General features: G+C 44.1%; 1 protein-coding gene across 1 annotated transcript in view; it reads left to right on the forward strand.

Annotated features, from left to right (window-relative positions):
* Positions 1-16474: 16474 nt before the first annotated feature.
* Positions 16475-25697, forward strand: part of SH3RF3 (SH3 domain containing ring finger 3) — a 245316-nt gene continuing 236093 nt past the window's right edge. Inside the window, exon 1 of the mRNA XM_063149876.1 lies at positions 16475-16892. Coding sequence (XP_063005946.1) covers positions 16497-16892 — 396 coding nt within the window. The 5' untranslated portion in view covers positions 16475-16496. The remainder of the gene's footprint in view (positions 16893-25697) is intronic.

Here is a 25697-nt window from a genome sequence, read left to right on the forward strand (position 1 = left end):
GGAGACATGCACATGTTCATTTCCCTGAAGTCTGGCATCTGATGGAGTCCTCTGAGTCTGAAAGGAGAGGGGTTTGTCAAGGCTCAGCTATTAGGTGCATTGAGAGCTTTTTTGAACTACTCCGAGCTCTCAGGTTTGTTTTTCATCAAAGAGCTCCATGTCCCTCCTAGCCACTTCTCACAGCAAGAACTGCAAAAAGAAAGGGAGAATTACTGGAGACAGGTCTGTGATATACTGATAGTGAAGAGGAGCTGATGCTTTTCTGCTGCTTCTCTGCATCATCACTTCACCTAATATTATTCCCTTCTGGGTCTCCACTGACCACTTGTAAGGCGTAAGGAGGAACTCCTTTCTATTATGTAAATGCCTAATTTGCCACTAGCTGTTTCCTACACACACTTTTCTTTGAGTGGCTGGGAGAGAGGGCACAGACAGGTGCTCTTGATGGTGTAACATCCTCAGGCACAACATTAGCAAGTACATCCACATCAGCATTTTAACCCAGACCAGGTCTGTAGTTTTGAAGTGGTGGTCTTGGTGGTCCCCACTCACTGCAGTGTGAGTTGTGTCACAGCAATGACACTGGGTGTGTGAATGGGGTTGCCTGAAAGAGATTAGACCAGGTGTGTCTGAGCTGCACACCCAACATGCCCCAGTGTGGTCCTGGGAATCAGACTTGCTGTTATCACCCCTAAATTGTGTAATGTCAATAGCAGGTTTCCAGCATCAGTGGTTTTGCTCTAGAAATCCATATTTATTGAGTTTCTTACTTATGAAGGTAGATATAGTCTGTTCAGTTCACATACTGAAAGTTAAGGCAGTTTGTAATCTGCAGTCAGAAAGGTGTTATCCTGCTGGGTGGTTTGGCAGGGAGGAGCAGAATGTGACCCTCATTCACAAAAGAGTGATCTACCTTGAAGCATCCATGGGATATCCTGTGACTGCGGGAATTGGAAATCACAGAATAGGCTGAGTTGGAAAGAACCCACAAAGATCATAGAGTCCAACACCTGGCTCTGCACAGCACCATTCCCAAGAATCACACCCTGTGCCCGAGACCATTGTCCAAATGCTCTTTGAACTCTGTCAGGCCAGTGTTGTGACCACTTCTCTGGGGTGAAAAACCCTTTTTTAATATCCAACCCAAACCTCCCCTGACACAACATTCCCTTGGGTACTGTCACTGGTCACCACAGAGAAGGGATCAGTATCTGCCCCTCCTCTTCCCCTCATGAGGAAGTTGTAACTGCAATGAGGTCTCTCCTCAGTCTCCTCTGAGCTGAACAGAGCAAGTGACCTCAGCTGTTCCTCAAAAACTTCCTATTAAGGCTCTTCACCATCTTCGTTGCCCTTCTTTGGACTCTCTCTAATAGCTTTAGTATCTTTTTTTATATTGTGATGACTAAAAAGTTCTCAATTTCTCCTAATTTTTCCTCTGCCCCATTAAAGATATCACAGCTGGTCTTTCTGTGGCAGGGGAAATGGCACTTTGATTGAAGCCTCTGTTGTAGTCAATGGGGACTGGATTGAGAGACCCTGCAGATCCCATCCAGCCCTGCTCTTCTCTGCCTACACCTGGACAAATATTAGAGAAGAGTGGATGAAAACAAGCTGGGAGCATAGATCAAGAACTAATGTTGATGCAGGGCGCTGGATTCCCAATTAATTCAATACCCTTTTTCACAAATTTCTTTGTATGGTTGTCTTCAGCTGTCTTCTGCCAGAAAGCAGACACTGCTGACATGAACTCTGCTTTGCTGGCATTGTAAGGAAGCTAATCTTGAGACACAATCAATCCATCTCCCAAGTGCTTGGGGAATTAACAAGTTTGTAGCTCTAAACTTCCATGAATTTTGTCTAAGAGTCTTAAAAAAAATGTCTCCCCGACTCAATGCTGTTGGGTTGCTACTCAAGGGAAAATAACCATCTTCAGCCTCATGATTTTTACCAGTACCATATAATATATCAGAGAGGGATTTTTTTTTACCCAGTAAAGATACTTCTGGAATTTAGCTCCCCACAAAATGCTGCCTGAAGAGAGTAGCAGTTGCTAGTGTTATGAAATGGCTTTCCCCCTGCACTTTTTGAAAGGGGAAAACAGAGCCCTGTCTCCATGAACTGTAATGACTTCATTTCTGTCCTCCTTAAAAAAAGTCTTATTTCTCCATCAAAGCACAGTTGTATTTTTATGCAGCACAACAAAACACATTGATGGATCTTAAATGATGATATAATATCACTAGAGACTTTCACAGACCTTCTGAAATTACCTGATTTTGTAGGACAGAAATTACATTAGATTTCCCTCCAATCACTTTCAGCTATGAACATGCCAATTATCTATGGGATGTCCCAGTGAGCCCCTTGTGGTACCCAGCCATACTTTGAGAATCTCTGGAGATGCCCAGCTGGCTCAGAAGTGCTCATCCCACCTAGTTTGTCCCCAGGTACACCCCTGCCCCAGAGCCTGCTGGCTCTGGCTCTGACACCGCTTGAATTGGGGTATATCCAGCCTGGTAGGTTCAATCTCCCTTTGCAAACCAGTCCTGCAAGTTGGGGAATTGAAAAGGGGCCATTTCCAACAACTTTCTGGTGATGGCAACCAAAGGATAATTTTACATCTTTCATTCCTCCCACAGCTTTTGCAGCATGCATGTGGGGTTCTGCCCCTCAGATGTGGATCTGTGGTGATTTCTTTCCAAAATTCTTGATTTTCATCCAATAGTTGCATCTTGCCTGTCCTGCAGTGCGGTACTCTCCAATCTGACTACAAACCAGCTCCTCCCATCCAGAGCACAACATCCTGTCCACTTGCTGTGTGGATAAACAGGTGTGATAAACAGGTTTCTTCAATGCAGTATAATGGCAGAACATTGTTCCCTTCTCTCTATTTGCCTCTATTTCTGCTAGTGCAAACCCACTCTGGCTTCCTTAGCATTTGTCTAGGAAATATTCCTTGCAAAAACTTCAATTTATTTTCTTTTTATTCTCCACAGCCCTGTGGATATTACAAACTTTCCAAATTCTACCATTTCATTATTTAGCTGGGTATTAACACAGAAAACAAGACCAGACTAGGCCTTGGGAGGTGATTTACTCCATCACTCTGCCTGAGGCAGGATGATCTGTACTTATGCTGTTCCTGGCGTATATTTGTCTAACCTGTTCCTAAGGAAAGTTTTATCCTCCCAGGACCTTATTCCTCAGCATATGGGAGATTGCCAGCAGCCATATCACCCTGTCTGTATTCAGCCCTGTGGTGTGCTGACAACGGTACCTTATTCCCCTGACTGCCCTGAAACCCAGGCTTACATAGCACACACAAGACATCACAGCTTTGTCACTGCTGGTTTTTGCACTGGTGGTTGCATCCTGTGTTTCCCTGGGCTGTGGTACCTCTGAGATCCTACCTGCCCATGTGGCACACTCTTTACACTGAGATTTGCTAATACAAAATTGATGTTGACAAAGTGGTATCTCCAACCATGCCTCTGCCTCTTTCCTTTGGGCTGTGGAAAGAGGTCCCACCTGGGCTGAGTTCTGCTCTTCTCCCTGGCAGATACTCCTCTCCTTTTGTCTAGCATTTTAAAAATGTGGCAAATTTAGTTTTGAGGAGTTAAATAATAAAGCTGCTTCCGTGTCTCTGTGTGATGATCATTCCTTCTTATGCAAGGTTTTAATACAACTCTCACTTCTCTTTTTGTACAGGGTAGCTTACCCCAAAACCTTACTTGTATCTCTTTCAGTAAGAGCTGAACAGACAGCTCTTACTAGCCTTCAAAAGTCTCATTGTTGGTTTTTAAGGCAGAAGGTACTTGATTCTGATTAAGAAAAAAGATACTAGGCTTTTGCCTGTACCAGCTGTTCATGGGAATACACAAACATGCTGAATGATGGACGTCCTTCTCCTCCACAGCAGGGCATTTATTCAAGTTGTTGTCATTGTACTTGTTGGAAAACATCCCTCCTTCAAACTGTTGTGGGAACTGGTTACATAGGTGTCCATAGCATCTTTGGCAGGGATATGCTTCCAAAGGAGCATCAGACTATGCTGCCTAAGCTGTTGATTTAGCCAAAGTAGATTGAACTGCTGCAGGCCTTAGTTCTCTTTGATTTTTCTTGGCATCCAATTCCTTGTAATAAGTTTTCTTTATTACATAATGCCACAAAAGAAAGTTAAAAAAATCCCAACAACACAAATCTTTCTCTGTGAAAGCAGACACCAATGCTTCCTTCAAATTCGAAGCTGCCAGGTATCTGAAATTAAAATAGGTAATAGAAGGACACAAATTGAACCCCACTTGTCATAGAAAGCCCTCCCTGGAGGCACTAGACCTTGTTCTGCCTTTGTCAGGAAAAAATTCAACTGTTTAGACTCTTTTTCCAAAACAGGTGAAAGCTGACTTGTCAGTCTACTTCAGACACTTACAATGTATTGGTGGCAGTGTCAGTCCATGCTGTTATTCAACACCTCTCCACAGCTAAGAATTCATGTTTGAGTTCCTGCTATGGGAGCAATGCCTCACTAGTGTGCCCAGTCAGCATTTCAGAGATGTGTGCTGATTTCTGTGTAAGCATAAACTAGGCTGGAATAGCTGCATGCTTGAAATGTCTCCTTTTCATCTGTACTTCTAAAGGTTTGTGCCAGTAGCTCCTGAGATCTGTTTTAGCTAATGCCTCCTGCCTCCAGACTCTGCAGTGGTGAAGGATGCAGTTCATGGAATCACAGAATTGTTTTCTTTGGAAGGGACCTTAAAGACTATCTAGTTCCAACTCCACTGCCATGGACAGGGATTCCTTCCACTAGACCAGGTGGCTCAAAGCCCCATCCAAGCCTCCTTGCACTTTCTCTCACTGGCCTGGAGATCATCAGCATCTCAATATACACATATGTGGACAGTGCATCTTCAAGAGTTGCAGTCTTCAATAGAAAACTGTCCTTCTCCTGTCTATTAGAGAGCTGATAGGACACCTTCATATTTCAAGATCTGCCTTCTATCATATTAGCACTTGTTAGCATGTTAAAGTCAAAGTAAAATCAAGAAGCAGTAAAACTTTATATCTTTTCCCAGCTCATTTTTCAGAAACAATTATGGTAGTTTGGTCCATGTTATTAATATTATAGGGCTTGGTGATCTATTTGCACAAACAGGAAGTGATTAAATCAGTCTTGGCCTCATTGTCATGGAAGTCACATTACATTGCCTTCCCAACTTTTTGTTGTGTGACTTCCTAAAAAAACATGGAATAGTTTTGCTTCTTAATAACCACTTGACTTTTGGCCAAAATTTATAATTTTCTGTTAATATTTATTAGTTGCTCTTACTTACCTGGCCATTGTAAACTAGTGTTTGTTAATAAAACCTCTATTTTGTCCTGCATTAGCCCAGGATAGGTGAGTTCCCAGACAAATTTTTCTGAGAAATGAGTTTGTGATATGTTTTGTCTGCAGAAAAGATCTCTCAAATTTACTTGCATCAGCATTTCTTATGTGTGCAGATTTTTACAATACACAGTAGCCCTGACATCATGCAAACATAGTCTGGAAGGGCAACCCTGTAGAGTCTGTAGTTTTATTGATTATGTTCAGTTTTGAATTATGGGGTGAAAAACCTAATGTGCAATACCCTGGACTATATAATTTATGCTCTGCAAATGAGTTATAAATGCCATTCTGCTGGGCCACATTAATGATTTTTGCACAAGTGTGAATTATTACAGAAGGGCTAAGACACTATGAGCTGGCCTTCCAGTTATAGGCTATTATAATTTGGTTTCTCAGCTGGGAAATAAAGAGAGGAAAATTATGCAGAAAGAAATGCTTAATTTTTGAATTTCTCTTATTTGTAAATAGGAAGCTGGGTACATGCTAAGCATTTCTGCAAATGAAAGAAAATGTGCTTTGATTATATTCAAGACCTTTTGTGTTTCCTTTCCGTAAGTGGTGTAGCAAATAAACACTCTGAGTGTAATGCTCATGAGGAAGGTAAATCCCAGAGAAGTGTGTGAAGAGTGCAAGCTGATTTGTGGAGGGGTACTCACACAGAAAACCCCGTATGGATGATCGTTCTTCTCTGTCCAGAACATATGAATGTCTCCACATAAACATTGTCCATAGGAAAATTACCCTGCATGCTGGGCATTGAATAATTGATTAATTACTGCTTTCCAGGCAATGCATTTTTTACATAATTTCTCCAGCTAATATTTCTGATGAAAGAGAAATAACATTTTAAAGATCTTGCTATTCATGCCTTTGGAAGCATACTGCTCTAAAGAAAACCCCAAAATCTTCAAATGTATCCTGGATTGTTTAATGGTGAAAAATTGCAATATTTCAAGTTGGGAAGTCACTTGAAGCTTAACAATGATTTCTAAATTGGTATCAAAACTAATTTAAAGTTATAAAAATAAGCACAGGTCACATGAACAGAAGTGGAAAGTTTTATTTCCTGTTTTATTGAATCCTACAAATCTCAGAATCTGCAATTGTGTTTCCTGTAGAAGCAAAAGCTAAAGATACAAAATCTGAAATACTTCCTAATACATTTTCTTTATACAGAGGCAGAATGCACCACTCCTATTTACTGAGGCCAGAACTCAGCTGCCACGACAAAGCACCTCCTCCTCTGGCAGCTTTTGGTGAGGCAAGAAGTGGAGGCTGCACCAAAACTGAACTTCAGGATCATTTTTGGCTCCTTGCCTTCTGCAAAACGTGTAGGCAGCATCCCACAACTGCTGAGGGTGACTTCCTGTTCACGGCTTAAGTGTGTATTAGGGGATAAGTATTGATCTACAGGGAATTGCCTCACAGTGGTCACTGCTAGGGGAAAAATCCTCCTTCTTCCACGTTATTGAGATGGCTCAAGTCAGTTGAATTTACTAGTTCCTCAAGAGAGACTGTGCCCTTTCACCATGTGATTTATTTTCTCTCTATTTTCATGGAGTTTGTTGATTTCTATGACCTCATTTACAAAAGTAGGCAGCAACCACAACTTAGACTAGACCCCAGCAAAAACTAAGTGTTCTGGTTTTCTAAAGAAAAATTCAAAGCAGGCAATTAGAGGGCATTATGAGGACAGATTATGTCATGCCAGCAAATTTTGCATGCAATGGGATGTGTCAAACTGGGTTATCATATCTGGCAGAGTTATCATATTTATTGTTTCTGAGTAGAATCTTTGCTGCTTTGCTTTAGAGAGCTAATCAGCCTGCTCAATTTTATATGCGTCCAGAGAAGCTGATAGTTAGTGAAATATAAGTAAATAACTAATTTTCTACCTAGACTGAATTTGGAAAAAGTGTTTCTTCAGAAAACTTGGCAAACTATAAAGAGGGTTGTTTTTTTTTTTTTTTCCCTTTCTTTCCTCCTTTCCTCTCCTCCTAGTTCCACCTGGTGTTTCTGTGTGGTATTGTTTTCCTTAGCAACCCTCAATGTTAAATAATTCATAAATTATATCTACGGTGCTAGATACTTACAGGCTTCCCCTCAGACCAGCTTTCTTTGAATATTTCAGACTGACTTTTTCAGTCCCCATACCTAGAAAATATGAGTTAGTCTGCAGAAGTGCCTAATGTTGGAGCATGCAGTATAAGATCGGCATCAAGAGGATTAGGGCACAAGGCTCCCTGGGAAGGTGAATCCTAGTGTGGACTGGAAACATTGCTGCATTTCTTGAGCCATTTCTTGGTATTTCCAAACTGAAGTATGCTATTTTAAAAAATCTTGTATTATGCATTAAATAAGATAACAGCACTTCTTTATACACTGATTTTTTTCTTTTACAACTTTTCAATATTTGCCTTTTATAAACTTAGTGTTGATATGCTGGAAGTGTTATTACCAGGCACTTAGAGAATGTAAATACTACAGCTTTTCTAGAGAGATGAGTCTTTCTTTTAAAGATAAATATACAGAGGAGAAGGATAAAAATCATGGGAAGAAACTGAATACTATGTTTCTTATTCCTCTTTTCTGGCACTGGGGAAGCAGTTATGCTAAATGACAGAGAGGAAGAGTTATAGCTGCAGCGAGTGAAATTTTGAAAGCTCCTCTGTAGGACATAATGTGCCTTTGGAGACCTGGCTGATTCCTCCTCTTCCTTGATATGACAGTAAAGTGAAGACACCACAAAACCAGTTTTGGTCACATCAAATCAGACATTGGACGGGGGACAAGAAAATATTAAGCCACGCTTACTGTCCTTCCAAGAAATAAGTGCTGCACAAATCCTTTAAGCCCTGCATTGAAGGCTGGCTGATACTCATTCTAGAAATCAAGTCCTCACAAGGTGTCCAAATGCTTCCTATGATACAAACATCAAAAGATTTCTTCCTATGTAATAGACCACAGTATAATCCTGACAAGTGTGCCCTCATTATAGCAGAATTTACCTATTTATTTATTATTCATGAGTACATTATAGCATCTTCAGAAATATATTCTGCAGCAGGTAATCCAGTATGGGAAAACAAAAATGCGTATGTCTAATTATAAGTGACATTGAAAAGATCCTGTAGCAGCATACTTCCTTGGCACTGGCAAAGTACTGCATTATAGATTAAAACAACACAAACACATTACAGTTTGTATAGTGCTTCACTGTTGCTGGATGTATGTTGCTAAGAAACAAAATTGAAACATCTCTTTTGAACCTGAAGCCTCTTGTGAGCGTCGCGTTGCATATGTCGTAAATGTTTTTCACTTTAGGATGGATTAAATGCCAGACCAAGAGAAATAGGGAGGGTTCATTAGTATTGCATGTTTTCCAATCTACTGCCAATAAACCCAACTATTACAGTAGTAAAACTATGTAAAGAGCTTCAGTGTGTTCTTCTGATGAAGTGTTGACAGCTGCTTGTTTGAATAATAATAAAGTCTATTGAGCTCTTCCTTGCCTGTATTGTCTGTAGCTTGAAACTCTGAAGATTTCTCTGTATATTACGTCTCTATATTTCTAGGTACATGCCTGTCTGTGGAGATGGTACCCATTTCATCCCAAGAGATAGCACACCTCACTACAGAGAAAATTACAACCTTGAGCTCCATTAAACTTTTATTTTGGCATCATTGTTGGTTGCTGTTTCCCCTCCTCAATGTAAAGAAGTCAATGCTGATTGAAAGAACACGAGTCTTCTCTCACATATGGTAATTAATCCTTATTCTTCCAAACTTTTACAAATAAAAGTCAAAGTTATTCCTAAACCACATGCAAGAAAAGTTAATTCTCCTTAAAAAAAATTGAAAATGACAAAGTCAAAAGTGTGACAAAGAAAGGAAGAATGTTACAGTGCAGAGTATTGTTTCATGTGTTAAGTGCAGATGGTTTGTTAAGTCGATCATGCATTGATTAGCTGTTGGTGAAGCAGCAGTTTCTGCTGGCTGGATGTGCTGGTTAAAGTTTAAGGAAAACACTGACAGCACAGTAGTTCAGTTCCTGCTGGGGAGGGAGACCTGGGTTTTTCATTTGCAGAGCTGAGAACCCAAGGACACGAACACAACTGCTGTGCCTACACAGCACTGGGCAGATAGGTGAATGGACATCCAGGAAAAACTGGGCTCCTGGCAAATAAGTTTTCTCAGCTGGTTGCTGCAAGTGGAGTGATCTTGATATCTTGATTAAATATTCATGGAGTAGTGTTTGACTGAAATTGGAAATATTTGCCATCCCCAGCTGAACATAGCCCAGTCCCCATGAGGCCACACAAATTCAAGGAATTCAGGTGTCAAGTGCCGGTTTACTGCAACTTGGCCTTTTAAAGCAACTGCAACACAAGAAGATTAAACAGCAAATTTTAAACTGTTAAAAACCTGGCAATTTGAAATGTGTATGTTAACCACAGCAATCCCTTCTTACTCCCTGCAAGGGACTTCTCTGAAGCAACTGTGCAGGCATCTCAGTAGCAGGACAGTGAGGAACAATCATAACACAGGATTAACCATGACGTTGTACCTGGGCATCTGCAGCCATGCAGCATGGGTCTCCTGTGGGTTCCCAAATCCTGACAGCAAATCTGCTCCACTGTGAGCTCCTCTCTCCACATGTCCATGGGACCTGCCCGGAGCCTGCTCCAGTGTGAGCTCCTCTCTCACTTGTCCGTGGGACCTGCCAGGAGCCTGCTCCACTGTGAGCTCCTCTCTCCACTTGTCCGTGGGACCTGCCAGGAGCCTGCTCTAGAGTGAGCTCCTCTCTCCACTTGTCCATGGGACCTGCCTGGAGCCTGCTCCAGTGTGAGCTTCCCATGGGGTCACAGACTCCTTCAGGCATCCACCTGCTCTGATGTGGATTCCTCCACGGATATCTTCTATCTGTAAGTGGATAACTTCTCCACTGTGGACCAACACACAGGGGTCCAGCCTGTCTCCCCACAGTGTTCTCCAGTAGCTCCAGGGGAATCTCAGCTCTTGAAGCACCTCCTCCCCCTCCCTGTCTACTGACCTTGATGTCTGCAGGGCTGTTCCTCTCACATAACCTCACTCCCTCTCCAGCTGCAGTGTCTCCTAGCCCAGGATCTCTCCCTTCCCCTTTTTAAAAGCTATCCCAAAAGCTCCACCACCCTTGCCTTGTCCAGCAATGGGTCCCTCTTGGAGCCCACTGGCATTGACTTCAGGAGACAAGAGGGGAGCCTTCTAGCAGCCTCTCACAGGAGGCACCCCTGTAGGCTCCCTGCTACTAAAACCTGGCCATGCAAGCCCAATACAGAGACTTTGTCAGATATCCACAAAGCTGCTGTTTATTTTACATGTGATTTTAGTGGGAAGAAATCAACTAACTGGAAAAAGTATTTTGATAAACAGGGTAAACAAATTAATCACTAACTGAAGTATCTTTCTCTCTCTTTTTTTTTTTTTTAATCTGTTTTGCTACAGGAAGAAAATTCAATCATGATTGACAAAGACAAAAGAAATGGATTGTGGGGTTTTATAATCTTACAGAACTGTAACTGACTCCTAGAAAGGGCAAGGAAATATAGTTCTGTATCCTGTATTCATGACTGGAAAAATTCCTCAGGACTAGGATAAAATTCCTCTTTCAGCCTCTGATGCCATCAAGCTCATTCCCACAAAGATTAAAAACTCCTAGCAGCATTCATGTAAAATTCACTGCAAATAAGGTAGTATCATAAATGCTTGAGGCCCTAAAAAAAGTTGCAGAAAAAGCTGAAGTTTACATTTTATAAAAACCCAAGTTTGCACTTTATAAAAGCATCTTGAAAGCCATGCCCAAGGAGGGTTCTACAATCACATTGGATTGGGCAGTGCCTTTCAGAAGGGCTGGATGTGTTGCAAGAGCTACACAACAGGCAATGCCTCTGTCCATACCTTAAAAAAATCCTGAACTACCAAGAATGAGATACAAGTTGTCAGAAAACTGCAGTGATTTGATAGGCTGTCATACTGAGACTGGCAATGGACATGTATTGTCAGAGGACATGCTATTGAAAAAAACCCACAGTATAATGCAGTAATTTTCCTAATGTCTTCAGTTTTGACATTTATTTGTCATTTTTATGGTCAAAATTATTTGATTTTTTTTCTGTGTTATTTTTTGCCTGTAGGAGTTTCATAAAGGCACACTGATTATACAGGCAAAGTGCAAGGGAGGGGACAGAGGAGCCAGTCTGGGCCGTTGGGGAAGATGAGGCAGGACAGCTGAAGTGTCTGCTTGAACATTGCTGCCATTCCACTGCACTGTCACACACACATCTGTCTGACCCGTGGCCTACACGAACAACATGCATGAAGGAGACAGCAGAGGTACATGGATGTCATTCCCTTTCCTGATGTCAGTGCTGTGGTTAAACACATGGTGAGGAACTTTTCTCCTCAGTATTAAAATACTTTCAAGAGTAATTAAAGTAACACCTCCACCTTAATGAGTCTTTTAAGTTGGCACTGAAAATAATCCAGAGCCCAAATGAGTGGATTTTCTGTGGCTGTTTCATATGGGGTAATCTCATCTATCCTCTCCAGACCTGGAAGAGAGGGCAGGCTGTCACACACATGCTGCCAGGACAGGTATAGTGACAGCCAGTGCACATTGGGGCAGTGGTCCTGCTGTACCTCCTGTAAGCATTTTCAGCCACCAGTTCTCTACAGGCTGGTTTTTGTCAGGTTACCCTCTCCATGTATAAGAAAAAATTCTTTATGGACTTTATTGCTAGGTTTCTACATTGGAGGGCAATGTATAGGTATAGGTATATGTAGATGGATGGATGGATGAATGGATGGATGGATGAATGGATGGATGGATGGATGGATGGATGGATGGATGGATGGATGGATGGATGGATGGATGGTGGATGGATGGACAGACGGACAGAAAGATCAGCTGATCTTGATCAAAAGTCTTATCTCCAGTCAAAGAAGCAAAAAGAAGATCCCATAATCAAGTTTGTCTATTTTGCAGTATTATTACCATGGTCTAAAATTCGGTGGTTTTTGTTAGATATACCTGATTCTTTTAGGTCAAATAAAAGGAGGAAAAGGCAGAGCTGACAAGTCTCTTTCTTTCCCCCTGTTTGGTATTAATATAACTCACTTCAGAAATCCAAGAATGCTTTAATTTTCTGAATCTAAATGTAAATAAAGTAAGTAATGTAAGTATAGCTGAATGCTTATTTAAACATATAGAGAAAATGCACTAGTAAAAATGAACTGCCGAGAATTCCACCATAAGTTTAATCACATTGAATAATCTAAAATAATAATGCCTATCATTTGTATAATGCTTTCCAGGTTTAGGAAGAACCATAAAAATAGAGGAACTCATTGTTATTTAGTAGGCAAATGTTCCCTCACTATGCAAACTGAATAGTTATTGTGCTGTAGACTCTTAAAAGCAGAGCAAGCATACAAGCAAGAATTGAGAATGATTTCTGTATAATCAAATCCCATTTGGCAGAAGACTGCAAAAGCATTGGGCATTTTCAAGAGCAGCATGCAAATACATGAAGGCAATGCTGAAGGTGCAATGTTCATTTGCTGTCCTGAGAAAATGCCTTCAAAACCAACATAGATATAGCTGCAGACAGCAAAATCTGTCAAGTCTCTCCTGATCTGAACTAAATAGCAAGAGAGATCATGCAGGGAAAAGAACCAGGAAAGCAAAGAAGAACAGCATTTTTAAATTTTGAATTGAGACACCAAGTAATACCTAGTACATATTAATTTAAGGACAACTACAAATGAAGTCTTTGAATGCTTCAGCATCACTCTACTCTCCTGAAACAGTATTAACAGTATTTTGCTTTTTTGAATCTCTTCTTTTCTCCGGGTACTTGTCATTCTTTACACCCACCAAGGGAGTGAAGCCACTTCCACAGCCTGAAACACCAGTTGCTTATCAGCTGCCTTGTCAAACACACTCACCAAGGAATGTGTGGCAAAGTGTGGAGCTACATCCCTGTGTGTAAAACAGCACCTCTGCTTGAGAACCATGTTAATCACATTACTTAATTAGTTCACAAATAATCACTTCACACTTATAATCTGTAGCTAGATGTTTTGGCAGCTGAGACAGGGAAATGAATAAAATCCACATTTGTTTAAAGTAAACCTGTTACATCTTTATCTTTTTCCTTTTTTTCCATGTGTTTTATCTCAGGCTTCTGAGAGTTTAATCTTTTTTCTATTTCTAAACTTAATACTCTGAGTATTTAATTTCCTAATATCTAAAGCAATTTTTCCCATGGTCTCTTTGGCAAGAAGAAAAAAAGTATGTGTGGTGATATTTTTTTCTTTCATTTCCTTTAGGCCTGGCCTGGCCTGACTTCCATTAAATCCCAGGTACAGAGAGGCACACAAACACACACTAAACTTGTAAGTCTGAAAAGGCTTCTCCTGACATCAAAGAAATAGGAGGTGTTTTTTCTAGTCGGAGTCCAACTTGCAACTCTCGTCCTCCTTTCATAAATGTGCTTTTATTGTCTCTAGTCATTTGTGCCATTTCTGTATGAACCTTTCACTCTCCTAATCTTTGCCTCCCTTCCTTTTTCCTTACTTCTGGTTCATCTCATGTCCACTTTTCTCTCTCCTTCTCTGGTTCTATATTTCCTCCATCCTCCTTAGCGTCCCTCAGCAATTCCTTCCCTCACCTGCAGTCCTCTGGGGTGGTTGGAGAGCTCCCTGACCTCCTCTCCCTGCAGGGACCTGATGTAGCTTTGCTTCTGCTTCTGGCCAAGAGGGCACTTTCCAGGTGGATTACAGCAAATTCTCATTTTAAGTGCATCGGCAATTTCTTCTCTCAAATAATAAATGTTTTGCTCATCTGCACCTATTTTAAGCCATCACAATATCAAGACACCTTTGGGTGCAGGCTCTCCAGAGTGCTTTGCCCGCTCTGGGGCTGTAACTGGGCAGCTCTGGTGGCAGGGTAGTTTGGCTGTAAACTCTGGAGCAACCAGAAGGAAGGAGGGATGAAAAATGCCCCTCTAATCACTGGAGGTATTCTGGTGTGTAACATAGCACTTTAGGCTTTTATGTTTTGACAGTGATATTTAAGTTTTCCCCTCTGAAGGAAGCAATATAAGGTGCTGAAACAATTATGCATTTCATTGCACTTTCCAGTATTTCTCTCTCTTTGCTGAAACAATGCTTTTTATCATTAAAGGTTCTCCACTACTTCTTTTTCTTAAATTAACAGTTTTACTCCAGAGAAAGTCAAAGTCCTTGGTCCTGTGTTCCACATTTCTCCAGGAATCAGTATTATTTATAGTTTAAAGCTGTTGTGCTTGGTATTTCTATATGCAAGGGCATAGGTTCTAACCTTCCTGGACATTACTCACCAACAAATAATGGTCTGAGCTCTTTATTAATTGGGAGCTTTTATTTGGCTTTACAAATATCCCTTCTAGAGTAGAAAAAGAGTAGCAAGAGATTCATGGCTTTTCACACACTGAAATTAAGTAAATTTTATTGTACAGTGTCTAGATTACCCTTATCAAACAGGTTCAACTTTCTGTGTGCATTGGAAGTTAACTGCATAGTCATGAAGCTGATGGAAAGATTTTGTGCAGCTGTCATGACATGGCCCTCACAAAAACGCAATTTTAGAAGCGTCACTTAAGAGATGGATAGGAGGGCTTCTGCAAGCACTTGGATTGCAATCCTCAATTCCAAAAGTGCTCTGTTGCAGCACGGGTATAGAAGAAAAGACTGGGTTAGGGGTTGGACCACAGCTGAAATCTTTTTGGCAAGACTACAGCGTATTTCAGTTGTAGTTTCTGGGTTAAGCAGGGCCCTAAATCGTATTAATAGTCGAAAGTTAGACGAAAAGGGACTTGTCAAATGAAATATTTATATGAAGAATTGGGCTTCTTTAGCAGCTTTCCTTAGGAGAAGCTCTGTGCATAGTCCACACATGCAAGTGGCTGTATGTCATATTCTGAAACTTCCTGTGGTTAATAAACACCACAGATGCGTAACTCCAAAATGACAGGTCTCTCCCCTTACCGCAGGGACTGACCACCAGCTCACACAGGACCCGGGCACATCCTGCTGCAGCCTGGGTACCGCGACAGACTGGACGGCAGCCGGGCGGGCAGCTGGCTGGGGCACAGGACACCCGGCAGGAAGAGAGGGCGCGACGCCCGCTCTTATTCTTACCCTTTCGGTCCCCCGAGGGTTGGCTACGATACTTTAACAATTAAATTACAATTATTTGGGGACGCCCTGGGGCACCGGGCTGCGGCCCCGCGCCGCTTCCAGCCGCGCCCGCCAGGGGGCGCCGCGCCGCCAGGGATGGCGGGGCCCGCGGGCCGAGCGCGGTTCCCGTGCCCGCCGGCCCTGCCCGCCCGGCCGCCACCGGGACCGCTCTCCGCGGGGCGCCGGGCCGGCAGGGGCTCGGCTCGGCCCCCGCCTGGGTGCCTCTGTCTTCCCCGAAGGGTCTCATCCGCCTGTCCCCGCCTGTCCGGGAGCCTCCGCCGGGAGGAGGAGGAGGAGGGAGTAGCGGCGGCAAGCGGGCGGCGAGCCCTGCTGGGTCGGGTTACAGGGAGCCACGGAGCGGCGGCGAGGCGGGCGGGGACCGCCTGCGGGGCGGCCGCCGTGCTGCGGGCGCCCCCCCGGGGCTCCCCGCCGCTCCCCGCCCCGCGCGGAGGCGCGGCGGGCGCCTCGCCGAGCCCCGCCGTAGCTGCCGAGCCGCGCCGGGCGGCGGGAGCAGGCGCGGGCAGACAGGTGCCCTCCTCCCGAAGCGCTGCGCTCCCCGCCGCTGGCATCGCCGCCGCGCCGCACGGCGCTGGGCAGCGCCGCCCGGGCAGCCCCCGAGGTCGCCGCCGCCCGCCGCCGGGGGCAGCCCCGCCGCCCCGATGGCCCCCGCCGCCCCGCCGCCGCCCCTCCCTCGCTGCCGCCGGCCGCGGCGGCCCTAGGGGCGTCGGGGCCCTGCGCTGCCCCGCGGAGGGGAGGCGGAGGCGGCGGCGGCGGGGCGGGGGCGGAGGCGGAGGCGAGGGGGCGGCGGAGCGGCGGCGGAACGCCGGCGGAGCGGGAGCCGGCGGCGGCGATGGACGAGTCGTCGCTGCTGGATCTTCTGGAGTGCTCCGTGTGCCTGGAGCGTCTGGACACCACGGCCAAGGTGCTGCCGTGCCAGCACACCTTCTGCCGCCGTTGTCTGGAGAGCATCGTCAGCTCCCGCCACGAGCTGCGCTGCCCCGAGTGCCGCATCCTGGTGGGCTGCGGCGTGGACGAGCTGCCCGCCAACATCCTCCTGGTCCGTCTCCTGGACGGCATCCGGCAGCGGCCCCGCGCCGCCGGGGGCGCCAGCGGCAGCCCCAGCTCCGCGGCCCCCACGTACCCCCAGCCCGCCGCCGCCCCCAGCGCCGTCGCCGCCGCCGCCGCCTCGGCCGCCGCCAGCCTGCGGGAACTGGCGGCCGCCAGCCGCAGCGCCCTGCTGGGAAAGGTGGGTGCCGGGCCGGGGGCGGGCGAGCCGGGAGCGCGGCCGGGCGGCCCCGGTTCGGCGGCGGGACGTCCCGCGGGCGGCGGAGGGTGTGTGCCCGCGGGCACCGGCGTGCGCCCGCCCCGCGCTTGTGGCCGCTGTTGTGGGAGCTCCCCCGATCTAACGCTGGGACGCTCGGATGGGGATGTCCTCAAAGTACTCTGGGCGGCCGCGGGCGGCGGGAGCGGCCGGGACCGCCCCGGGACACCCCCTCTGGGTGGGTTTACATCGGCCGTGGGGCAGCTGCTGCACCGGCGGGCCCCGGGGCCGCCCCCGGTGTAGGAGAGCCGGACGCGGAGTTGTGAACCACAGAGTGCCTCGAAAGCGCTTTTGCCTGCCAGGTGCGGGCAGGAGCGGCTCCCGCCCGCGCACTCACTGCCTGCGGGGCGAAGGCTCCGGGAACGCTCGGCCGGTCCGAGCCCAGCGTGTTCCTCCAAGCCGAGAATTGTCCCCTCCGCTCTCCGGGCGCTGCCGGTGCTGTTACGAGCCCACAGAGCCCTCCTGACAGGCGGAACGGAGCGGGGTTTGAAGCTGAAGCTTCCCCTCTCAAGGGAGCGTAATTTCATTTTTATGTATAAGGTGTGTGATTTATCGAAGGCGAGTACTGCAGCGTGTGCATTTATTTATTGAACTCTTCAATCGAGTGCCCCATCTTGCGCCCTTTAAAGTCCATGACAAGGGTTTCATTGGCTCGGAGGGGACAAGATCAGTTCCTTTCACTGTTCTGTATTGGTCTTTCATGCGATAGGATAAAATTTACAATGGGACCTCTTCAGGAGACTTAGGAATGGAGACAGTCTTAAAACTGTGAACTTAATCTCACTTTTAATGTCATATATACTGGATATGTTTAATTGTCTTTGATGTTTTACGAAATCCACTTGAGGTGTAGTTTGGTGTACGGGCTTTTGATTTTAAAAGGTCAGTGTAGAGATTCCTTGTGAAGTTGCATTGCTATAGTAAATGTTTCAATTAATTATTTTTCTACTTTTTTTTTTCCCCCTGAAAAAAAGGAGTAGACCTGTATTGCTGTTTTAAAGTTTTCCCTACAGGAAATGATGGCAAATGCCACACATTGTTCTGTGAAATTCTGACCTGGAGTTGGAATTGAAATATGCTAGGCAGTATTTCTGGAAGGGTAGATCCTTTATTATTGAGCCATATTCAATGAGCTTCAGGTACCTAATAATGACTTGTCCAATTTAAAGAAGAAAGGCAATGGAATTCTGCCTTCTGCATTTTTTCCTTGTTTTTCAGCTAAGCTTAATGCTGTAGCTTTGCCACAGCAGACAACTCCTGTCTTCTTAGTTTCAGCATTATAGAAAGGGAAGTTTGCATTCATTGGGTAAAGTACAATATCCCATGGTGGGGTTTGAAGTCCAGGCAGGTGTCTCTTGTGGGAGGCAGGGTCTGCTGAGTACACCTGCAGTGTTTGTGTTGGAGGGGCAGGGTCTTGCACCCTCACTTGGCTTTTGTGACCATTCCACAAGACAATCTCTGGTTGTCAAATCTTTAAGTCCCAGTCAAGCTTGCATATTACAGTGGGGTGCACATGTAATGAAATGCTTGATGGGGAAAACGATTTGCAAATTTTTAGAGAAATTGAGTTTTTGTTATTTTACCATAAATTGTCAGTCTTTTAAAAAGTTTCTTCCATAGCCATTATTGCAGATATCATGTAGTAAATAAAACCACATGCATTTTATAATTTTCTGTCTTTGATTGCATAGCACTTTGGTGAGCGTTGGCAGCTCTGTTGTCCATTTCTGTGAGGCTTGTTACCCATCTGAATTTGACAGAAAGCAAAATGACACGACTTGAGAATCACATTTTGGCTGTTATGGTTAACAACTGTGTTGTTCTTTTCCCCTTGCTGGGGTTAATGGGTAATTCTGGGGCAGTGGGTCTGCTGGGACAGAGCGGGTCTGTGGAAGTGTTTGCTTGGCCTTTTGACTGATGGCACAATTTTATCCTGGAAATCAATGCAATGTGCTTGATCCTTACAAGGTTCATTACAGTGAAAGAAAGTCTGAACTAATCTGCTTTTAAAAAAAGCAGCAGGGGAGAGTAATCCTCCTTGGAGCTGCTGATACAGCTGATTGCTGAGCAGTCCTGGAGACAAGAGTGCAGAACCTCTCTCTGTACTAAACAATAGATGGTACAATCCAGGCTGGAATCAAGCTTTTTGAGGCTGATACGGAAGAGAAGAATTACATCCCTTTCTCTCTTGCGTTGGTCTTTGACAGCTCAGCTGCCTTGAAGAAAGCAGAAGTGATTCTTTGTGATATATATATTTTTCAGAAATTGCTGTAGATTTGCTGCCTAGGGCTGAAATGCAAATTGCACTACTTTGCTAATTATTACCTTTCATTTTAGATAATGCAGTATATGAAATAGGACATACCATTATGGGCTTTTTGGTTAGGAAGGAAAACGCTGATTGTGAAGTGTAATGGCAGAGAGCCAAGGTCACTTCTATCACACTTCAATCTTGCCCAGATCCTTGGACCAGTGTGTTAGAATCACACCAGGGATCTGTTTCTGTGGGAGTTTTAATTAACCTTAGAAGACAGAGCAGGGTCAGCCTCTCTGTTGCTATCATGCCTGTATTTTGCTTCTGCACCTTATACTTTGGAGAAATCTTCTTTGCATAGATGCTATTTTCTGAAATCAACACATGTTGTTTATCTCTTGGGCAAAACTCTGTGGGGTTTGTATTTTTTTATCGGGTCTCTGGCCTTTCTTTTCCCATAGTTTGTTGCAGACTTGGTCTGTACAGACTGCTGAAAGCCAGAGTAAGAGGGCTTGAGCTGGGGGTGAACTGGCACTGGCGCTGTTTCTAAAGTTGTACAAGAGCATTCTTCAGAAACACTCCTGAAATACTGTAGGTATTTGGAGATACATGGTACACATCTTCAGTATGAGAGATGTGGGAGTGCTGTGTACCTACTAATATATAGTGGAACAATATTTGGGATCCTATCAATATATAGTGGTGTCACCCAGTGCCTCTGTTTCAGCCTTTAAAAAACCAATAGTCTTGTTCTAAATGATATTGCATATTTTGAGATACTCACATTAAAGCTGTTTAAATGCAGAGAATGGTGTTAGACATTATAAAAGGGTCCAGCTGCTGAAAGAGCACACTGGAAGAATGAAGGAAAGGAAATCCAACAACTGTGTGCCCCTCCACCCCGCTCTGGGAATAGACAGGAGGCTAAGAGTGGTTTATAATGGTAGGCACATTACTCACAAGGTTATAATTTATTGGCTCCTCTGTTTCCATTACCACTGCTGAATTGCTTAGGGAATTCAGGTTCTGTCAAAGTAAATGGCTCCCTTAGATTGTTGAGGCATTATGGTAAATCTGCCTTCTTTACTGAGTGTGGAGTTTGGGGTTGCATTTTTTTAACAATTAATGCAGTTTATCACCTATTTTTTTTTTGGGGGGGGGGGGAAGTTCTTAAAGTCTAATAGCCAGTTAAGTGCATGAAGTCTTTAGTAATTTCCTCCCAAACCAGGCGTCTTTCACTCCAGGTGCAAGGCTTATTGCTTGTTTGCTCATAATACAAACTGAGAACAACATTTGCATGAAAAAGAAACAAGCTAGTAAAACAAAACATGTCCTTTTTCCCAGAAGAGAGAACATGGCCGAAGTGATGGATAGGGATGTGGTGTGTTACCAGATGGGTTGTAGGTGCTGGTGAAGAGTGAGATGTGCACATAAGGAAAATGATGTGTCAGCAGCGTGCCTGAGCAAAGTGACGGATGGGCTGCACTCCCGTGTTGCACGGGATGCATCTCATGTGTATCAGCTTTGCAGAGCTATTTCTCTGTTTCGAGAGGAAGGCTGCCATTTGCTAGCCCTTGGCTTCATGCAGGTTTTGCAAGCTAGGGAACAGCGCTAATTTGCTAAATAAGCTTTTCAGCTACTCTGTAGAAATTCTCCAAAGGAGACTTTATGTCACTTTTTAAAGAGTTCTGCCTCATCCTAGGCTGGGTACTGTGGATTAAAGGAGTCGACCTCATGGTATTTCTCTGCTCCCCTGTTTCTTCCTTTTTGGTTACATTGTCTATCAGGTGAAGATCCCACCTTGGGTGACACAAGGGAAAGCAGATGTAATCTGGCATTTATATGCATTTATATGTATTACAGCAGGAGGGGATTGTGAAGGGGACACACTTTGTCTTGGGCAGAGGGTAGTCTTCAGCTTGCCTTTTTAATGGTCATGCTTGCACAGACTGGAGTGCTGTTCAGCAGTGTGCCGTGTACATAAACCCAGGGACTTACCTTACTTTTGTTCATTCCCTTTGATTTATTTGCTTCTGATGCTGTAGTTTCACTGATCAGCACTTGAACTTTGTCATAAAGCCATCCGAAAAGGAGTGATGTTCCATGTGTCAAAGGCTCTGATCTTGAGGATTTCCTTTTTGTCTGGCAGATGGCTAAAAATGTGTTTTGACACAGGAGATTAACTACCATACTAAAGGGTATTGTGAAGAATGTAGCCAGAAGTATTTAAAACCCCAGCAGCTGAAGCTGTCTCCACAGAAATGAGTGAGCAAAGAAGGGATTGCTGAGGGGCTGTGTCAGAAAAATTCATCATTCACTGAGCACTTAGACTTTCCAGAAAATGTGCCATTTGCAGGTGTCATCTTTATGTCCATTACGTTTTCCAGAAACGGAGTATTTTTACTCATGATTTTTTCTGTGTAATGATGTTATTTTACTTGCAAGCTAGAAAAGTGTGAGATGGACCTGATGTGACCAAAGGGGGCCAGTGCTGACAGTGGACTTTTTCTTCTGAATTGGGGTGGCCAGCAGTGGCTCAGTCACACCCAAAAAAGTTATGGGACGGTGGAGAGGGCTCTCTGTCATTAGCCCCAAACCCTCCCTATTAGTTTGTGTCAGTGTGACATGCCTCTATAGGACTCCTCTTGATGTCAAATGTGAATGCTAAGTTTAATCCCTGCACGTCATCCTTCTGAATGATTCATGATGAATGCTGGTAACGTTTAGCATATGACAGCGTTCCATGTTCCGTAGCCGGTTACTCAAAGACAGATGGATAGGCTTGCTCAACTCAGCCCTAAAGTGCACATTTCAGCACTGGCAATTTTTGCCCAGCTGCCCTAAAGCTCTGCTGTGGTTTCAAGGCACATGCAGAACATGGTCATTGATGTCTAGCAAGCTGCATGACCTTTCTGGGCTTCACATTTCCCAGCTGGAAAGCTGCCCCAGTAGCAGTAGCCCACCCTCGTGTGCTTCTCAGTCTTCCAAAGGAAGCTGCCCTATGAACACAGAATTATTACAAGAGAAGCTGGGTTTTGGGAAAATTGAGAAGTGCTGGCTGTATGCACTGAAGCTGCAGTGGTTATTTTCTGCTGTTGTGTGGGGTTTGGCAGAGATGCTGTGCTGGGTTTGCGGGGAGCGCCGGCGCAGGGATGCAGCGATGTGTGCTGCACATGGACTGTAATAGTACATTGTATTCCTTGTTTCTAATCTTATCAGTTCATGTTCAGGCAGACTCCTGGCTCTGGCTGGGTGCCCAACAGGTCAGACAGGCTGCAGGCTCTGGCTGGTAATGCTGGGTGCCTGCACTTGCAGGTCAGGGGGAGGCTACGCATGCTCTTTCTAGATGAAGCTGTGTCCATACGATCAATAAGCTGCTACACAGAGTGCTACAACAATTTTTTATTTATGCCACGGAGGATTTCTTTCTCTGAGAAGGTATTTTCTTATACTCTAGTTATTTTTTTCGGCTGTCATAATTTTGGTTTAGTAATCCTATTACAATTTTATCTTGACAAGGCTGGGTAGTTCTTGAATTTTGCACTGTTATCTTTATACTGTCCCCTCTAATTTCACTTTTCTGTTCAATATTTCATGTTGTTTCTCTTAAGAAACAGTGCTTAAATTTCAGATTAAAATCATAGTTTACTCTTGCACTTTAGTGACCCACCTGAAATAGCTTCAGCTGTGAGGTGGCTTGTTTTCAAAGCTGTAGATCATTCTTAGAAGCCTTTCCTTAAGCTTCAGGAGGCATTACAACTAATATTTCACTCTGATTAATGTCTTTAAGCATTGCAACATTGTAATTGATGACCTATAGAGCACTGGATTTATTCTATGTTCAGGGACTTTGTGACTTCTACAGACAAGAACTGCTGGGGATTAACACGGTTTCTGCTTTACTGCATTTACTCATATCAAGCTAAATTTTTGCAAACATGTTCAATGCAGTCCTGTTAAAATCTGATATTTCACAGCAGGTTTTCCCAATCTGCCATGAGCTGTCAAGGGAAGAACCCAAGATTAGCTCTAACAGGACATGAGTGCCTGGACAAAGACAAACTACAGGATTTGAGAAGGTTGCATGACCTTGGCATTGCCCAGCTCCCACAGCAGCTGTGCTTCTGCAGAAGGGAAATACAGGGAAATACAGTGCCAGCTGAAAGCTACCTATTTATCCCTAGTCTTGCACCAAAACAAACTGCTCCTAATGACAGAATCCTCTTGCTTGGAGCAGCCTGGTACTTTGGCTGCAAAGTTACTGCAAAGGTCTGACCATTATGCACCAAAAAAATGAAAAAAAAAAAAGAGAAAAATTTTTTCTAGTGCATGATGTAGGTGGGCCTGTGAACAGGTTCTCCCCATATGCCAGCCCCCTATCCTCTTTCTTTTGCTAGTTTGGATTCCTCTGACAGCTTGAGCCATGCCTTTTCCTGACTGTATGGGTTTGTGGGGGGGTTGCTGATGTGCTGGTTTTACTCACTTGGCTCCATTACCGTCTTCTCAGCAGTAATGTTAAACTTGTTACCTCCTCTTTGTGGGAAGTTTTGCTTATGTTGCTAGAGGATTGCTGAAAAACCTTTAAAATTGTTTGAATAGCTTTAAAAAGAAAAACCCAGAGCGTGTGCCTAATAATTTAATCTAATTGTCTTTGTATGTAATTTGAATGGTTTTGTTCCGTTAGACAGAACAAACATTAATTTAATGATGCATGTACATGAGATGGCTCTTAGGGGAAGAACAGAAGGAGAGAGTATTACTTTTGGTATTAAAAAGACATTTTGTTTTCAAAAGCAGAGAGGAAAAATGTAAAACATCTGGAATCAAGAGCACTTTCTGACCAGCCTTTTGAGCGTAAGTTCCATTGGTTCCCCAGAACTTGCTGCTCACTGATAGCTATCAGCTGGGGTGACCTGTGAACTCAGGTGATGGGCAGCTGAATATCTGCCCCAAGGAGCTGATGGAGCTCTTCAGGTGTCAGTGGAAGGACTCCTCACTTGGCCCTGGGCTCAGTCCTTCATGTCTGCAGCCTGGCTATTGAGGGGTTAAATAGTGAAAAACTTGCTTGGCTGTGTTTTACAATTGGTTTCTGGCACTCTCAGAGCATGGGTTGGCCCCTGCCTGAGTTTGGCTTCGTGTCCTGTCGGAGTGGTTGGGATTTTTGGTGCGGCTGGTCTGTTTGCATGTGGTTGACTGAGGGCAGGGGTTTCTGAGGGACACAGATCCTCATGAACAATTTAAAGCTGTTTCTGCAGCAGGTCTCCATCTTGGCCCATTTTGGAAACAGGAGGGCTTAGCTGTCTGGTTCACAGCGCTGGGTGCCAGGAGGAGAAGGAAGGCTGTGGGATTCGCTAATTAAAAAAAGGGAGAGATGGAGCTGTTCTCTTTTACCGTGGTGTTTGCATAATATACTTTGAATCAGGAATGCTGAGGAATTTCTGTCCACTTGCAGTGGCAGTGGGACAAAGGTGCAAAACCCTTTCCTGCTTTGCAGCATTCAGACTCTTTTTTAAGATGCCTAAAGGATTTGTGGTACTGAGGAATTTGTCCCTCATGTTGGCTGTCAACACGAATATGATTTATCAGACAAGTGAAACTAATGCTGTATATGGTTAAGGAGTGCCTTTCTGTGCACAAAAATGGTATTTATGAGAAGAGATTGCTTCTTACTCAATGCTTAGAGTGTCTTTCCACTGCTACAGCAACAAGCACAAGAGTCTGATTATTCAGGCAAGTTAGCATTAATTTTTTTCCAAGTTTTTTTAAAAATCTGATGCAAACCAATATGAATTTTCCATTGCTAATTTTAGAGTGGTCTGCTTGTATAAGATAACAAATCCCAGTTTTACTTTAAAGAGAAAGTATTTTAACAGAAGGCTGGCAAGATTGTTATCAAAATGCTAATGATCATTTCTCCTACAGTCTCAGTTATTTTCGGAGGGAGGACTAGAATAGATACATAATCTGAATAATATTGATTTTAATATGTATTACTGTCTCATTAAGCTGTTACAGTCTTTCCCCTTCTGGACAAAGGTTTATTAATTGCTGCAGTTGATGTATCATTGAAGTGGGTTTAGGTGCAAGAAGAGTATAGGGAAAGAGAGATCTAAAATGTTGACTGTGCAGTAGTGGATGGACCTTTGGGTTAAGATATTACAGCCCTAACCAAACGAAGGGGAGAGTGCTGTGTTTGGTGTGCTGCCTCCTGATTGCCTTCCCTGCAACAGCCAAGAAGTCAGCCAAACACAGGCACTGTCATATTTACTTTCCTAAATGATCATTTCAGTAAATATTACTGAACATGTTTATTTGTGGATTACTTTCAGGCCAATTCCAATAAAAAACTCCTCTGTGACTTACTATAAAAAGACATAATTTTATAAATTTACTTATTAATTTCTAAATTAATTTTGAAACAGCTTTAACAGCTTTTAGTAGGCTGCCTCTTTACTGGCTGCCTTCATATGTGTTTT

Source organism: Melospiza melodia, chromosome 2 (genome assembly GCF_035770615.1).
Source record: "Melospiza melodia melodia isolate bMelMel2 chromosome 2, bMelMel2.pri, whole genome shotgun sequence".
In the NCBI taxonomy this organism is placed as follows: Eukaryota; Metazoa; Chordata; class Aves; order Passeriformes; family Passerellidae; genus Melospiza; species Melospiza melodia.